Below are 18,285 nucleotides of genomic sequence, written 5' to 3'. Positions count from 1 at the left end.
AGATGTCTTCAATTATTCGAAATAAATATCCTGTATCAGTTTCTCATGCTGGAACGGTGGGAAGGGAGGGGGGCAGATTAAAACAATGCGACAGAGGAAGTGCAGAAAGGGGGTGTGGGCTGGTGTCGAGCACTTTGGAAAATTGTTTTGCACCCTTTCCTTCTTCTGGAGTAGACAACGCGATGTGGAACAGAGGGTGAATGTACGTAATTCCAACGAGTGTGTGCAAGTCTCCAAGTTGTTGGGGGTAAGGAAGGGGCTTTTTTCTCTTTTACCCCCTAAAATTCTGGAGAAAGATGAAGTTAGGAGCGGAAGCGCTTGCGCGCTGCACTGGGGGTGCGTCGGGAAAAGCTCGGGATTCGAGTACCATAGGTGGGGGATGGTACAGTAGTGACTATTATGTGGGTCCGAGCGAGGCTCAGTTTCGCAACGCATATGAACGGGTGAAGTAAATAAACGATAGTGAAACTAAACAACAATGTAGTTGCTCAGTATCAGCAATAGAATTTTGTCAACATAGTGTGTGAGCGTCAACGACGCAAGTACACCCTAGTGATTGTATATTTAACGCGTAGTAATTTTAAAAATTATCAAAGTGGCAAAATCATCGGAACAATTCATCCCAGGATGACACGAAATTTTCACATTATCTGGCTTGTCATCTTACTCATCCCAAATTTGAGTATCTGCCATGCCGGAAAAGGTGAGTTAAGGTGAATGCACGACGGTGGAATCGATTCCCCCAAACTCTCCACCAGTTTTAGTGGATGAAAAAAAAAAAAATCAACAAAATCGTCGGGGAGAAATGTTTTGTTTTTATCTCGTTTTTATCTGCAAGCTTGGGCAGTTCATTCTCCACGGTACAATGACATTACTTCTCTCTGCGTCGAGTTCGACGTGTGTTTATCGGAGGATGAATTATCGAGGGACGTGTACTAGCAGCTGATCGAATTATCCAAAAACGTCAATGTTGTTTGTACAAATTTTTTTCTTCGACTGCAACAGCGTCTCGTTGAGCTTAAAAAATCACAAATTGTCTTCATTATTCAGAATCAATTATTCCCCTTTCAAATCGCAACATATACACCACGTCTTCCACATTCTTATACCCACGTGTCTTGATTTTATATTCAAAAGCGCCCGCATTTGTAAGTTCTCCACTTGTAAAGAAAACTCTTGGCAAAACAAAAGCCGTAAACAAAAATAAAACCAGCAAAAAAAAAGGAGTGACTTTTGGAGTTAAGTTATCCTACTCCAAGTTTACTGCAGACGTTGCCGTCGGCTATATGTACTCACAAGGTGGCAGCGTAACTAAATTGGATTCAAACTTTACCCTGTCCCCATTATCACCGTCGATGTCACTGCTCCCGTATTTTTCTCTACCTCCCTCTCCCGACCTTCTAATCCACACCGACAAACGCAATAAATGCGATTAAGCAATATGCTTTCAGATGTGGACAAGGGACCTCAGCGTGAGTGCAAACTCGAGGGTCTTCATCCCCTACTCATAATGACGTACAAAAATGTAACCATATCCGTAAGTAAAAAGGTAAAAGCATAGAAATAATAGGTAATTGGTACGTAGAGGAGGTGAATAGGGAGCTTGCATGAAGCTCAATTCTTTCTAATTCCCTCAATCACTCATTTCTAACAGAATAGGGGAAGCGATGTCTGAACTACTCAGTGGTCCACTCTCTTCACTCATCTTTCAAATAATCAGTTAATTTTCTGAAAAAATAATTCACTCTCCCCCCGCCCCCCTCTCATCAGGCTCCCCTATCTATGTATTTAATTCTAGCAAAAGAATTCTGTTTTCAAGGCGTCAAACTGTGAGGGTAAATAAGGATGCATCGTTGTCGGGGCTTAATGATGTGCCTTAAGGGATGTTCTGCCCCCTTTCTACCCAAATTCACGTTTTATTAATTTTTCTGGGGGATCCAGGATACGATGAGCATGAATAAAATATAATTCTTTGGTGTTTTGTCATTATTTAATAGCGAAGTTTCAAGGGGATGTGAACATTTTCCTGCGTTTTTTTATAAACTTTTAGGGAGAAACATGAATCTAGAAAAACAGGAAAGTAATGGTGCCAACTTTAAACTTTGTGAGTCGTTAAATAATCAAACTTTAAACGTTAAACGTTAAAACAAAATGTTAAAACCGTTTTTTTTTTCATGTTAATCCGATCGATCATTTGACAGTAAAATTTTGAAAAAGGGAATTTTGAGTAGAAGTGTATCGAACATTCTTAAAGTTGATGAGTATGTGTATGTAGCACTCACAATGAATAATTATAATTTGTGTATTGAACTTATAAAGCCCGCGGAATCACCTTTTTTGCGAAATGAAATAAATGTCAAATGAAATTCATTCTTCATCTTGAAAATTTAAGACAATTGTGTTGTTTAGCGCAATCATGTTTAATGGAGTTGTTGAAAAATTATTGACATTCCATCAAAGCTAGAATATCTAAATTCACTTTGAGAATTGAAAATCATATAGAACTTCAAGTACTTGAAGATTCAGAAAAGTTGTTGCTTGAATTCGCAAAATTTTCAATGTTCTCCGAAGCCGGATGTACAGATCTGGGAGTTGAAAGTTAGTTGTGTATCAAGGAGCTTAATGAGTTCATCAATTGAGGGAGACACAGGAGTTTAATGTAGCAAGATATTTCGCTAGATGGATCGACACCATAGACGCTCGATTCTTGTGGAAATTTTCATAAATTATTAAACAATAAAGACGGGAGTTAAGTGAGCCGTATTGTCTGCATGTGAATAATATCAAGAAGTGAGACGCCATGAAGAAAGAAAATTATTAAAATTATTAAGAATAATTCCACGAAAAAAACAACTTTCTTCACATCACGTGGTGCGGTGAAAGGCGCATTACACACGTTTGGGTTTTTCTCACTCGATTTTTTATAAAGTTCCCCTGCAGTTCTTTTTCCATTCCCTATCAGAATATCCCCACTAATCTATTAACTATTAACGAACTGCTTTGGCCATATACTGACAAACAAATATAACATTCCCAAACATATCTGTTTTGTCAAACCAAAAGCCGGAAAATCTCATTCAAAATTGACTTAAAATTCTTATCAGAAAAATATTTGATGATTGACAGAATAATAAATTCTAAAATTCATCAATAATTAACGACTTTAGTTTGAAATAAGTAAATCATTCGAATCATTCAAATCAAACAAGTAAATAAATACATTTGTAGATGTCGTACTTTCATCTTCGTCTATTCCAAATGGCTAGATGTTTCACGATAATTAGTGAAAATCAATTTCGAGGCCGACGTTTCGCTCGTGACGTCACAAAGACAGTCGACTGACATTTCATCCATCGAGTGGGACGAGAACGAGGCGTTAACAATTTATTACTCATGAACAATTCGGGCGTTTGGGGGCGAAAAATTGATTTTTGAAATTCTTGATTATAAAATTGAATACAAATCATGCAAGTTTCCTATTGTCATATATCTCTGGATCTCTTCGTAGACATTCACCATAAGATATACTGACTGATGCTTCTTCATGCATATGTATCGCTTGAAGAGGGACCAACATCGGTGAATATCGATTTTGAAATAATGCAAATATGTGGAATATATATATATTCACCGAGCGTACGAAGTAAAATTTCACTGTACACGAGAATATATCCAGTGTTGGGAGAATATGACGAGATGAGTAATGGAGACAGAAACATGCTGATGGGTTACATGGGGATTTTACAGGCGGACAAGATAACAATTCTACACGGTGAACGAGTTACAGTGAGATGTAGGGAGTTGGGGAGATATAAACTCGTTGGTGATCCACTATTGGTGTGTAGAAATGGGGGATGGAATGGAAAATCTCCATCGTGTATTCCTACAACATCTGTCTCAAATTACTCGGGTAAGGAAAGTTATTTCATCAACAATATTTTGTTCTCATATGTTGTTGGCGGGTTATCACACAAATTTCCCGCCAAAAATGTCACCGTATTATTCGGTAATTTAGATGTAGGGTAATAGGCATCAGGTGCAAATGTGTTTTCAAGAGTAATTGTATGGGGCGCGGAGTAGGTGGAGGGTGAAACAATGGGATTAAAAACATTTGTATCTCTACGCAGCTGTAACTCATCTTAGTTTTCGTGTGAAAATAATGAAGATTGAGAATATTCAGGTACCTGTTGAATTTTCGACTGAATTAGACGGTAGATTCCACCATTTTTTCTCAAATCTGTTAATTAAAACGTACGAGATAATTTAAAAAAATCATAAATTATTAAAAATTGTGGAACCCTTTTTATTGCGAATGATTTTTGCGATAGTAAATTAATAGTTTGAAAATCATTTACTGAAAATGTTCGTTATTTTCGAGAAATTGCAATTGTTAATGATTTCACGAGTCTTCCATTGTCTTCCAGATTTTGAAAATATTTTAAACAAAAATATTATTAGCTGTTGGGAAAGTTCGGGGCGAATGGGCTTCGAGTGAGCGTCGACTTGAAAAATCGAAAGGCCTTTCGTTGAAGAAAAAATAGTGAAAGTCCCTGAATATCCTTAACAGCAATTTCATGGGATTTTTTTACAAGACGGTGTGAAATTCCAGGGCGTAGGGAAAAAGAATCCAAATAAGGGGAGAGAAAGTGTAAGGGAATGAGGCTCGTGGGAGGGTAAAAGTAGCGGCTTTTCTCGCCCTCCTCAAGGGATTGCGGGCAAACGCTTCGGCAGCCGCGAGGGACCTATCCGGATCTCCACGGATTTACTTTCTGGCCACGTAGACTTTTCGCATTCCGTGTATAAAACCATCGGGCGTTCATCTCTCTTTCATCCTCCTACATCCGATTTGCACATCGGTACACGCACAATTTATTTTAATGAAGAAATCCCCCTCCAGTATTTTTTTCCTCCTTCGTTTCAATGAACAGAGTATACAAGCGATTGAGCATGATTTTTTTAATACTCCCGAGGCACCCGCCAGTGGCCAGAAACAACATGAGCGAAACAAAAAGAGTAGTAACAATCGACGCGTCGAGGAATGGGAAAAGCTGTGACATGCAAGAGGTAAAAAAAAATAAAAAAAAAAGACTGGAAAAAGAAAAGGAGTGAGGGAGGCGAGTGAAAAGAATTGCGAAATAGCTTGTGGGAAGGGTTGAAACAGCTGCTGCCACTGGTGGTTGGCTACGAAATTGCGTGCGTGAGATGGAACAAAGAGCGTCACTTTGTGATAAAAATGGCCCCATTTGGCCAGTGAGAAAGGGAGAGTTGTCGATGGTTGTCTAGGTGAAATTTTTCACAAAAAAAAAAAGCTAAAGAATATTTTTTGTCCATTACTCTGTCCAGATAATGTACCACCGACAATTCTGTTCGGTCTACCCAGGGGATCAGCAGCTATTGAGCCCTCGGGCGCCCTTGCTGTCTTCCCAGGAAGTATTCTACACCTAGAGTGTTTATTTACCCGACGCATGGGCAATCCAGAGTGGACATGGAACTCCACATTTCGTCAATATCTCACTGGTATGTATCCCATTGTGTCGTATGTAAATAATTCCCAGAGGAAATTGAATGAACTCGTTGGACTGGTCGATGGGTTCAACAATCGGCGGTTTTTTTTTCAGCAGAAATATTTACATTTGAAATTGCATTCTTAGTTCTTAGGAGCGCGAGACCTTTGAACATTTTCGATAAAAGGGAGGAAGAAAAATAGACTGAAAATGTAAATAAAACTTGGCAACATGTTTTACTGCAATTCACCTGGTTTTGGATGTGGAATTGTACACAACTGAGTCCCCCATTGTTCAGGCTGAAGGGGTGTGTAGGCACGACGACTATCACCACAATTCTTTGACCCCCTCCCACCGCCACCTCAAACCCTTCTCCACCGAACCGGCAATTAGTGGAGAGAGAAATGAAGGGAAAGGGCAGAATCACAGAAAACACACGTGATGTCCCTCCACAGGGGGAAACGAGAGTTATTTATCGGTTAAACGTTAGTACAGAAAATGGAGGGATGGGGGGGGGGGAGGAAAGGGAATGAGAACTGGCCGTTGGGTTAATGAAACATTGACGCGTCCCTTGGACTCTATGGTATCTCGAAAGCGGGGTATTAATCCACCACGATAGCCATCATTTTCAGGGGTGCATGCGCACCAAAAGCACTCTGATCTATCATCATCGCATATCACCGTCGTCATTATGCCCATCATAAGCCCCTGCTCTTTCACATGCCACCCAATGATATTTTATCCTCATATTTGATGTTTCATACTCGTGGAAAAATTAATGCTTTTTCCAATATTTTACTTATAGGCTGGGCTATTGCACCGTCCGAGAAAGATTGGAAGTACAGGCTGTCGATATATTATGTGAAAAATCAAGATTCTGGAGTTTATACCTGCTCCACACCCAAAGGGCTAACTAACTCCATCAAAATTCACGTAGTAGGCAAGTCTACCACAATATTGATATCACTACTGATACGACCCTTTTGTTTTTCATGAAAAATTATTGAAAATAGGTGGAAAATATATTTGAATTGAGTGTAGAGTAAAGTTGAATCAAGTACTCATGGAAATTTCCCTTGTGATGACATATAATATTATTATTTTTGATAATCACTTGGTAATAGACTTGTGAATGATTATCTTGCGTATCATTTCTACCTCCAGTAATACCTGAAATAATATTTAAATTAATAACATTTGAAATTGAAAGGAAATCTTTGAAAATCTACAAACAATAAAAGAAATTTCACTGAGACTTTTTTTCATAAAATTAATAATTTTACCAAAAAACTTATTATAAAAATGATATTACCCTTTGCCCCTCCACCCCCCCCCCCAGATATCCCTCTTCCACCCATTGTAATGAAAATTTTATTTTTGAGTGAAACATATGCATCTCCTTGATTCCACCCCAAAATATACTCAACTCAATAATATTTTTCATCAGTGTGAGATTATCCCTCCATCAGCAAAATTCAAGTGATTTATTTTCCCCAGATACTCACTGTCCCACCCTCATATCCACACCTGCACCGCTGTCCAGCAAAATTCAGGGCGCTAGAATGGGTCAAAGAGCTGAGTTCGAGTGTCCAAATGGGTACAGACTCGTTGGCTCGAAAGTTCTCAATTGCCAATACAACGGTGAGTCGAATTGAATTCTTTCCTCTTTCTATTCAATCCTCACTCCTCTCTCAAATGTTCAACCTTTTCTCGAATAGTCTAGTTGGGTGAATTTTTTTTATTTTTTATCCTACAGACGAAAAATTTTTCGTGTCTGCCGGTAATAGCGAATCAGACTCGTTAGCCGCACGAATTACTGCACGAAACGAGTCGTGATAATTGAATGAAACCCACGGGGGTGGTAAATAGAGAGGGGTAAGGGAGGAAGGAGATGAGAGAGTGAGTGAGTACACCTCTGGAAAATTGGTTGCGCATTGCAGGAAGATGGTCTAGTGAGGTGCCACACTGTGAGCTCATACTGTGTCCAGAGATTGTTCTGCCTAATGCAAAACTTCAGATGTTGAAGCACAATAACAGTGTCAGTGGTAATGCTGTATTCACCTGTCTATGGGGTAACGTACTGCTAGGATCCCAGACAATATCCTGCGGTGAGGATGGCACGTGGAATGCCAGTGTACCCGTTTGTTCTCGTAAGACTAATGGCCTGCGGTTTATATAAAAAAAAAACAGCTAATCTTTTGTTCATTATTTAAGGGATGAAAAACGTTTTTGTGCAGAGATAACGTGTCCTCTACCGTCTGTCCCTAAAAACGGAATTATTCTGGAGCAGGAGCGGAGCCCGACAGTGGGAAAAAAACGGATTACCAAGGCCAACAAGGCTAGAAAAGTGGGATCTCTGCTGAGATTTGCCTGCCTTCCTGGACACCAATTAATTGGGGAGGGTTCCATTATTTGTACGGAAAATGGCACGTGGTCCCATGAGCCTCCATTGTGTAAGTGACATTTTTTGAGTAAAAGTTTTTTAGTGACTGGAGATGGTACACGGGTGACAAATTTTGTCGGAATTTTTCGTTTCAAATCCCAAACGTTTTTATCATAGATATTTTTTATTCACGTTTCGGAAAAATTCGGCAATTGAAGAGCGCACTTTTCGTTCATACTCTGTTCGAATGATCTGAACGTGAGTGGAATATTTAATTTTTCAGTTAAATTATTTTTTAACAAGTCGAAGGATCAGAAAAATCAGTTGCTATGATTTTTTTGGAAAATTTGGAAATATTTCTGACAGCCTAAGAGGGTATCGGCGGACTGGACAATTTGAATTTCATGAGCATTATTTGATCTTCAATATCTACTGATGAAATCCTACGATTTGAATAACCTCGGCCCAATTTCAAAATTTAAAAGTATAATTTGACATTGAGGAGAACTTTATTCAATTTCACTTTCAGCAGAGGCTATTTCAATTTGGGAAATTGAAGGATATTTATTTCGTTACCCAAAGGGATTTTTTGTCAAAACACAAATGAAAAATCCTCATGAATATTGTTGTTAGTGTAGATGTTCATTTTAACTAGCAAAAAGGATGATTTATATGTAAATTTGCTGAGAGTGCCCGAAATTCCGAGGGAAATCATTATGGCATAAATGTGCCCGAAAATTTAGTAACTCGACACGGAGGAGAAACTTTCTGACAAAACGTAAACCTGAGGCGAAATGCTCTGTCGGGAACAATACGACACGAAAAATGAATTTTTCCTCTCAACTTCCACAGATTTAATGGATTGAAACATAAATTTTACGTAACAGACCATAAAAATTCGCACAGAATCCAGTGATTCCTACGTTTTATTTATGAATGGCAGTTCAATCCGACAACACTATTCGTTAACGATTTAGACATTTTTTCCCTCAAGACATTGATGTCCATAGAGAAAAAAAAATCTTATAAATTACTCTAAAACTACAACAACAAAATTTAATCCAATAAATGTGAATTAGAAACGTATTTGCACGAATGGTCACGTGAGAAAATCTTTCGTTTCGTCTGTACAATTCACGAGCCGATACTTCAACACTAAATTTTTCACATTATCATCCCTCATCCCCCAGTACCTTCAACCTCACCAACTGCACCGTATTCTCTCCTCAATCTTTCTAACCCAAATCATTTAATCAGGTGAAGTCAGGTGTCCATATCCCGGCGATCCACCTCACGGAAAAATAGCTCCACTGAAATTCTGGTACAAGCCCGGTGATACAATTCAAGTTACATGCTCACTGGGTTACGTAACTCCATTGGAGCCAGAGAGGAAGCCAACGTGCAGAGAGAATGGCATCTGGAGTGGACCACCACCCCCCTGCACATCCTACAGAGATGTTTGAATTCCACTCATCGACACAGTACCAAAGAGTTCAATCCAAAGCAATTTAAATATCTAACGAATCGATGGCGAAAAAAATTTCGTGTTTTTATTCATCGATTGTCAATCGATGTTCATCGAATAAAATTCACTGTGCCGTTACGGCAAAAAATTATTAGCAAAGAGAAACCATGTTTTCCACAAAAGATAAAATAAAAAAAAAAAAAGCGCGCGCAACTTGAAAGCTCCACTCGTCTTCCTTCACTCGAGACCTTTCTATTTTTCTTCCAGCATCTTCTTTATCTTGCTGTCGAATGGTCCTCATCGTCTATCCTCACTAACTCCATGGCCTTGTATTTGCACAGAGATTAATTAAAGCTCCTTGCCATCTCCCATCGCCTACCCCCATCCCTCTCGCCCTTCACCACCCACCTTTTATCCTCATTTCAACTTGAGGATCAACCCCCGGTGGCATTTGAAAACCCCTCAAGCCAGAGTGTATCAAACGTTGAGAAATCCTTGTAAATACAACTGTGAATTACTTTACAAGCCAAACAAAAATGAGGTATGTATTATTGGAAATATTGAGAGAGCAATGGAAACATTTTCATTGAATAAGAGAGAGAGAGAGAGAGAGATGTGTGTAGAATGTATAAGACACCTTGGCAATGAGACTTTAGTAGGGAATAGACAAATCACCGGATCAGGACCTGAGTGCTCTTTCTTTTTGCGTTCTTGGAAGGTCGATAACAGTGGGACTATTCATTTCCGGAAGAAAGCCCTCTCGTACACCTCTGGATAATCCAACTCTTTGTATGGATTGGTGCACCGAACGGTGCGTTTGTATATACCATCCCCTTGGCCTCTTTTTTTACTCCAGCACCTCGCCCGTTATCCAGAGTTCTCTTATCCCCCACAGATACCTTATCACGTCCATTTTTTGACTGGGATAATACTGTTGGATAAAAACAATTGCAGAGTTAGTCTGTATCAGATAAACAATTTTCCTTTCTCTTTTCACGGGAGGGTGCCTGGGTAAGATGGATTGCTTTGACAGTTTTTTCGCTGATCATAACTCAAACAGAAATTTATTAAGTGAATTCGGTGTAGGGATCGGCTGGTGATAATGGGAAGGGGGGGGGGGTGGGTTCCAAATGAAAATATTATCGGGGTAATAATTCAACGGAGCATTGAAATTTCAAAAGAATCTCAATGTGTGAAGTTTTGTGAAGGATCACATTCAGCAGATGAGGGGAAGCTATTGTTCATTTTTTGATGGAATATCTGAGGTGAATCCAATTGCGTCAGATGAACAATTTTAGTTTCCCTTCGCAGGGGAGGCTCCGTAAAATGGACTGGTTTAACATTTTTTGAACGATCATGACAAACATGTCAAACAGAAATTTGTGAATTGACTCTAGGGGATTGTTGACCGTAGGATAAAAGGGAAAGGGAAAGGGATTTGTGATTTCCATATGAAAATGTTATCGGATTATTATATCAATGAAATGTTGACATTTTCGAGGAAAGTCCAGTGTCAATTTTATTGTAGTCCTTTTAGGGCGAGGGGAAATTTAATGTAATCGTCGGGAAAATTGAAACTGGCTATTTCGGGATATCTCTCGGTTTTATGATTTCTAGAAACGTTCTATTGTTGTATTCGGGGTGGAACAATGGACAACAACAATAGCACTTATTGTTGTAGCTGGCTCGAGGGTTAAAAGGATAAGTCTGGTCAATGGATTGTTAGTAGTTAAATGTGGAAGTGTATTACTCGGTTATGATTACCACGTCATTTGAGTGATAAGGAAGAGTTGATAAGTCGTACACATCGGGATTCAATTCAGCAGTAAAGGGAGGAAAAGGGGTAAGTGTTTTTCTGTATCTTCAGTTCTTGATTAATGCGTTGAGAAAAAAATATGATTCTGCTTTTCGAATATATTTTTGCTAAGCTTTTACAAGGATTTTTAGAGTGAGATTTTCGCGCCTTTGGTCTCAAACGAATATAATTAACGAAATTATATTTTTTCTCAGTGTAATAAATCATGAATTTAAAATAATTATGAAATGTTCAGTTACAATGTCACTAGTGCTCCAAAATTGTGGAATATTTTGTGAACTCGCGGGAAATCACGAAAATAATAGTGAAAGAATAATTTTCTGAGAATTTCGTTCGTTTTTTTTTTTGAATAAACAGTGGAATTAATTATTTTTTTCTATAATTATGACTTTGTGTAAAAATAATATTGACCCAACTCCGCCAAATTGTCTCAACCGCTACATCGAGGTATATGCAATAATAAACTTAAGCTCCATAAATATTGTAAAGTTTTCGTTCTAATCAGATATTTTTTCACGAACCCAAAGGAGGAAATCGATAAGAAAGTTATTGGTCTCCTTTGACCGTACCCAGAACCCCTGGATCTACCTCTACAAACATTTACAACATTGTTTCCCCCAACAATGATTAATTTTTGTCTATAGAACTACTTTATCGATTCAATCCCACCATTGTCGAGTCAAAGAATTACTTTAATAAATTAAACCACAGGGGTTCCCTTTTCCCTTGATCAACCCCCACGAACCTAGTCTCCAATTTTTCTTCCATCGTCATTGTTTAGACGAACAGAGTACTTTATGAGTTCTCACAAATATCAAAAACTTTACGACTCAACTTTCCTTGTTACATCCTTCTATCAAATACAATTCGAAACTTTCACCTCTCCAAATAAATTTTAAAATACTCCTCCAACTTTTAACTAAATCCAAGATTTTTACCCTCTTATTACCATTTTCTTTTTTCTCACAACCCTTTACGCTCGATTATGTACAAAGTCTTGAAGGTACAGGAAGAGCAGCAAGACGAATAGATAAAGTTGTTTGCAAATTTTTCTCCTTCTTTTTCTCGTCATCCACCCCTTCTCCCTCATCCCCCATTTTCCAGTTTTCTCTTTTTGACGTTGTCCTGACGTGAGGCCGCAGGCAATCGGAAATCGCTAAACCGTGGAAAGTTTTAATGGCCCCTGAGGATGGTGGAGAAGAATGGCAAGTACAAAAACCAATAGTGGAAAAAGTGGCCCTGGGCAATGAGGTTTTGTTTTTCCTCCTGCTTTCCCCCCCTTTTTTTTTAAATTGTAACTTTGAGAAGAGTGAAAGTGCCGGAGAGGGAAATTACGGGGGGGGGAGGGAGGGGTGAGAGGTGAGGGGGCTTGCGCATACATAAGAGGTACCTAAAGCCAGGACCATATCTTTTCCAATCCACCCCACAGTGAAATTCGGCAACGTATTGCCCTCGGGGGAGGGCTCCACATAGCCGTTACCAGATCTACGGGCTTGATTACTTCCTCATCGTGATACCTCACCCTGAGCCACTTCTCAGCTAGATATCCCTCCAGCAATATCCCCAGGTATTTTTTTTTTCTCCCTTCTTCACTGCTCAGCGGCATCGTCCCATCAATTCCGGGGGCTTTTTTTTCTCGTAAAATTGTACAGCGTATGAGATGGAGCAAATTATTATTTTGGCAGGCAATTAACGAGGGGGGTGGGACCACTGGGTTGTAATAAGCCGTTTGTGTCGCTGTCGTAAAGTTTTATCGTTGCTCTTTCCACCCCATCCTTATTCTAGTTTTATTACGACACTCTGTATATGACCGTGACGAGGAATGAGACTCCTGGCTTAATCCAACTCTCCATGTTCCTGTATTCTACAAGTAAAACCGGTGGGTTAAATTTGCTGGGTTGAATTTTGGTAGAGAGATGAAGAATTTAAGGTGGTATTAGGGATATTTCGTGACAGACGGAGCTCGGGTAATCATTCTGGATCCTGGGGTAAATTTAGTTTTAGTGGATTCTTGTTAGTTTGGATTATAAAGTAAATGTCAGGGTTTTATGCGAGGAAATGTCTTCGTCAATTTTGACGATGGTTTCCGGCATTGTTAAGTCTATTGGAGGATGTTGAGTGTGCCCAATAGTCTGTATGGATATAGTACATTACGCAACAAGTGCGGGAAAGGTTTTCTGGCGAGTGTGGGGGGTGGAAAATGAGGCGCAGTAATGTACTATTGTCGAGTATTAAAATTAACGATTTTTATTAGTTATTTATTTTTCTGGACTGCTGGAGTGGAATAATTATGAAACTTTCAGTGGAGGATAAATTATTTAAGAGAATTTGGGAGCAGATGAAGTTGGATCTCCAATTTCGAAGTTCAGATTCATCAAAATTTTACGCTGACGTCAGTGAGAGGCCAAATGTCTTAACTATTTTTTATGAGATGATGTTTTCATTCAATTTTTTTGTTATGTAATGATTTTATATCGTGATAGTACGGGCAATTTATTAATTTCAATTGGTGTTGTTTACTCAGCCGGTTCTATTAACAGGGAAGCATAGAAATCAAATTTATGAGTGCTCTCCCAGTATTCCAAAGGAAATTGATTTTAATACTTTCCGGAGACATTGAAAAATCATTCATTTTAGTTCGGTCCAGAACTTTTATTGTACGTTTTCAATTTCTTCTCCGTGAGATATCGATATCCCTTTAAACAAAGAAAAAAAGGGATTTGAATTTTCCGCTGACATGAAATATGAGAAGAATCTACTTTCTCGTCGATTTTCTGTTATTGATCGGTTTCTTTCCGGTTTATTATATTAATTGAAATCGAACTATATTAATGAAGATTACACTGTAAGAAGTTTATGGTGTCCCAGATTATGGCGTATGATATATTTTGATGCTAAAATTTACCAAATAGTGGAGTTAAATTAACAACCAGCCTTTCGTTAAAAGTGGAAACCAAGTAAATCATTTTATTGACACCATGAAAATGTAAAAAACATATATTTGGCACTTTTCGGTTATCCATTCACTCCACGCAATGTCACCCATCGCATCTCTTCGGTGTTACCGTTAATACCGAAGTTATGCTTCGCAGTAAATTTTTAACACCGCTAATCTACACCGCAAACTGTGGACTTTTTTGGACACCGACGTGGTGTTAAAATCAATACTGAATTTTTTTATGTACCAGTATTCTCTCGCTATGTAAAGGGAAAAAAAGATTTGGAAAAATTCGCAAGAATTCATCGAGAGATTTTATTTATCCAAATATGATTTTTTAATTTCCTTCTATGTGTTTCGAATCATAAACCAGAAAACCACTTTTTAATTTTGATTTAATGCCGCAATTTGTAAATTAAAGGAAAAATATTTAGTCAGAGGAACAACGAATGAAATTAAATTAATTTCATTTCGAAGACGGACAGGTGAAATTAAATGAGATTGATAAATAAAGTGATTAATTAATATTAATGCGGGTAATAGATTTCGTGGGAGGTGGTGTTTAAAGCAAAACTCGTTGGTTTGACTTTATGAGAACAGTTTGAAGGAATTTTTTTTCAGTCACTGGAAAAGCTCCCTTGATGTGCTCCTCTTTAAGACTAGAAAAATTCAATTTTGCCTCTCAACAGTTCTGGAATTTAAATATCAGAATAACAATTCAGACGTTATTTATATTTTTTTGTGCAAAATGCCTTCTCTATTTTTGTAGCAATGGAATTCGTTTGAATAAATTCATGTATTTTACAAGTGAAACTAGCGGATGAAATAGTCATGAATTTTGCGTGAATTTTGGTAGACGGATGAAGGATTCCCGGAATTATAAAGGGATAGGAGAGTTGAAAAACCACTGAAATGCGAGAATCGCTCTGTGAAATTATATCACCTGATGAATATAAAATATAAAATCACATGATAGGAAGAATTCGATTGTCACGAAAATACAATGAACCGAGACAGATCTGATATCATTGAGATTAATGATTATCTATCTGACTATCGAACTTTCTCTCGAATTTCTCGACGTGCAACAAGCGATATTAACTCACGTGGATTCAGAATATTTTGGTACAAGCGGTATTCCATTAATAATCTTGACTTTTCGTCCAATAAAATTTCATATTCATGTCAACCTGGGATTTAAATAAATGAGAAACGTCTGCATCATACGCCAGGAATGAAATTCTCTGGATTTATTGTAGAAAAATTCTAAGATCCGGTTAGTCTGGTGGATAGAACGATTGAAATTTTTTTTCTCCAGTTGGAAATGTTTTTTACTTCTTTCACTTTCAACTAAAAATTCGTCCGAATTTATTCTTCTATATATAGACATGTGGAAGTGATAAATTAAATGGTTACAAAAATTTTAGCGCATGGATGCGGTAGTTGGGAGGAGGGCACGTGCCCTTATAAAAAAGAATAAGTGACTGGAAAAGAATTTGCGATAAATATGTCGCGATGAATAAGTGACTGGACCTGTCAGATCAGGAAAACGATAATTTGATCAGTGGAAGTCGATAGAGACAGGAGTGTTTGACATTGAGTCCATCGAATTGACTATTACTAGTTAAATTTCTATTTGACTTGGACACCAAATATCTGTCCCAGCCCGGTATAGACTACATTATTGATTCAACAATTGAACGCAACTCAATATCGAGGATCATTAAAATTACCCACTGCATATCCTTATTATTTTAAAAATTATTTTTCATTGATTATTTATCGAAAAATAACTGGAACCGTTCAACTAAGTAAATATGTTACGACTCCCGCCCAAAATTTTTCATCGAGGTAACTTCATTGTTTATAAACTAGTTGTAACCGATAACAATTGCCAAAAATTTACTTTTATCGACCCCAGACGTTGCCTTGGGCGACCGACCCCATGAGTTTACTTGCTGGGTCAAAGAGTTTGGGGGATAAGTTTAGGTGCAAGTGAGTCTGTTCAATTAGAACAAAGAAATTAGAGTATAATGAGATGAGAGAGTTTGAAAGTGAGTCAGCGTTCGGTGAGGAAACCAAATCGAGGGCAATGGGGTTATTATCGATAAGCCTGAGTTCATGTTTCATATGCATGATTTTTATCAGTCATCCACTTAATGTTTTCGAAAAGTTCAATTCCATTGATTAGTCATTTAGACTCTTCCAGATGCGACGCAGAATCCTAATCAAAATGAATGGCTAATTAACGTTGTCTGGCCATAGTTTTCATTTTTATAAATCTTCTACTTGTTGTCTGGAGATCCTAAATTAATAGTTGGAAAATATCATTTTAAAACGAAAGGGTAGAGGCGCTCCTAATTAGCGCAATAATGAAAAACAGATTATCCCACATCGAAAAATTGAGTTCTGCAAAATAAAAAATGAATGTTAAAATAAATTCTTACATTCGTACAAATAATCCACCCATACTCGTTAGATACATACGATCTGGTAATTGGAGACCACAATTTTTTGTTCTCCTGAATAAAAGCTCAGCTTTGTTTACCTGAATTCATTTGAATAGATTGGAAATCGGTCTGAGCATCGAATGAAAGCAATTAAACCAGTATCTGCGTTACCGAGTGAATTAGCCAGTTTAATTGTAACTCCATTGATAGGTATAGAGCCTCGTATACATATCGAAATTGTGGCAATCTAAATAGGTTGTGCGATATTTCCGTGATCGATGGAAATTGTAGTGAACGGGTGAGGTAAAGCAGTTTCAACGAACACGATATGTGACAATCCGTGGGTACCCCGAGAGTTTACCGGTTATTGCGGTTTCCCTGACGATAGGAATATGTGTAGTCGATGGAGGATGAAATAAATTTCACGATCATCAACACTGAACCGAGGGCAAGGGAACGAGCCAGGGGAGGATTGGATAGATATAGGGTTGACTGCGTCAATTTTCAAACCGCACATTGCCACGAAAACAGCCTCCGGTGGTATCGGAATTCTATTCACTTTGTGCCCAGACGTGTTGATAAAACCCGAGGTATTATAGAGATTTTAAAAATAAACACAGAATCCATCCAACGACGGAAAATCTTCAGTGGATAAAAAAAAAAATTAATGAATATGTGGCTTTTTGTTATGTCACAAAAAAAAAGCACTCGGTTTGAGTAAAAAGTCCGCAACTCGTTACATAGAAAGCACCCAGACGAACACTCGGGAGTAGTTTTTTTTTCAGCTGAACTTCTCCACAAGAAAGAATCGAGACAGTCTCTCGAGGCTCTACTCAGGTATAAATGTGTCTGCACAAATGTATTGCCACGCATTCGAGGATCGTCAAGCGGATACGTAATGTAACAAAGGAGAGAGGGATTTCGAATCATAAGCATCAACGAGTCTACGTGCCTCTCATTCGGTTCTGGTGTCTGCACTCCCTTCATTCAAGACTCAGGAGTAATACTATAATTTGAACAATTCCAAAAATTTTCGAAAATCCTTGGTTCAGTTGAAACTTGATTTTACACAGTTGAAAATTTTTTTGAATCACATTTCACCATATCATGAAGTTGGAACGATTGTTGGTCACCAAAATTAATAAACCAATCATTTATTACGTTTAACTGATCTGATGTATGAATTTTTTTCTTTGTCTAGTAAATATAATATTTTGGTGTCTTTCAAGCTTTGGAATTTTGCGAGGGTAAAAGCTTGAGCTGCGAACAAGCAGACGGATCATTGACCTAATAAGACACTCGAAAAAAATTCAATTCTCTCTAAAAAGCAGCGAGCAGTAATCTTCCCTTCTTTTCCCTCGGCTCTACGAATTCTGTTGAGGGTAGAGTGAAAAAAAAAATTCCTCACCGCAAGTGGGTGTGAAAATTCATGGTAACCGAGCCCACTGAGTCACGTATCCCGACAATGAGGTGAATTTCATACTTGTGAGAAAAGTGGGTCGAGTCACTCATTTAGCTATTCAGAACTGTAGGCACCAATGGTGAATGGTCACCTGAATTTTACAGGGGTTTCTGGACGATGTGCACAAAGTTCTATAGCCTCTTCTGTACAATGAAATCGATGGGTGGTTTGGAGTGCGCTGGGGAAAGGATGAGCAAATGAATTCCCAAGTAACGAGGGTGGTAACGAGAATAACGGCAGCACGACCCCAATTAAACTCGCATTTCA

At 38.2% G+C, this 18,285-nt stretch overlaps 1 protein-coding gene and 2 long non-coding RNA genes across 6 annotated transcripts in view; 1 reads left to right on the top strand and 2 right to left on the bottom strand.

The window, feature by feature from the left end:
* LOC135167259 (uncharacterized) overlaps positions 1-18,285 on the bottom strand; it is a 45,311-nt gene that overhangs the window by 21,033 nt on the left and 5,993 nt on the right. The gene's annotated exons all lie outside the window — the stretch shown is intronic.
* LOC135167253 (locomotion-related protein Hikaru genki) lies at positions 174-9,578 on the top strand. 3 transcript variants are annotated; one of them, XM_064130260.1, is made up of 9 exons: positions 174-703; positions 1,452-1,549; positions 3,748-3,910; positions 5,344-5,517; positions 6,310-6,444; positions 7,002-7,145; positions 7,445-7,654; positions 7,742-7,957; positions 9,145-9,578. In XM_064130260.1, the coding sequence occupies exons 1-9, from the start codon at positions 628-630 to the stop codon at positions 9,348-9,350; spliced, it is 1,422 nt and encodes a 473-aa protein (XP_063986330.1). In that variant the 5' UTR covers positions 174-627; the 3' UTR covers positions 9,351-9,578. The 3 variants fall into 3 exon arrangements, with proteins under 3 accessions (XP_063986330.1, XP_063986331.1, XP_063986332.1); XM_064130261.1 differs by having other exon boundaries at positions 176-703; positions 1,452-1,537; XM_064130262.1 differs by having other exon boundaries at positions 178-713.
* Positions 9,416-17,651, bottom strand: LOC135167260 (uncharacterized). The gene is made up of 4 exons (XR_010299829.1): positions 17,072-17,651; positions 12,559-13,032; positions 9,990-10,283; positions 9,416-9,846 (listed from the first exon to the last, which is right to left on the bottom strand). It is a non-coding gene; the product is annotated as an uncharacterized LOC135167260 (long non-coding RNA).

This window comes from Diachasmimorpha longicaudata, chromosome 11 (assembly GCF_034640455.1).
Source record: "Diachasmimorpha longicaudata isolate KC_UGA_2023 chromosome 11, iyDiaLong2, whole genome shotgun sequence".
NCBI lineage: Eukaryota > Metazoa > Arthropoda > Insecta > Hymenoptera > Braconidae > Diachasmimorpha > Diachasmimorpha longicaudata.
Note: the sequence above shows the minus strand (reverse complement) of the source record. Positions and strands in the feature narration are given on the sequence as shown.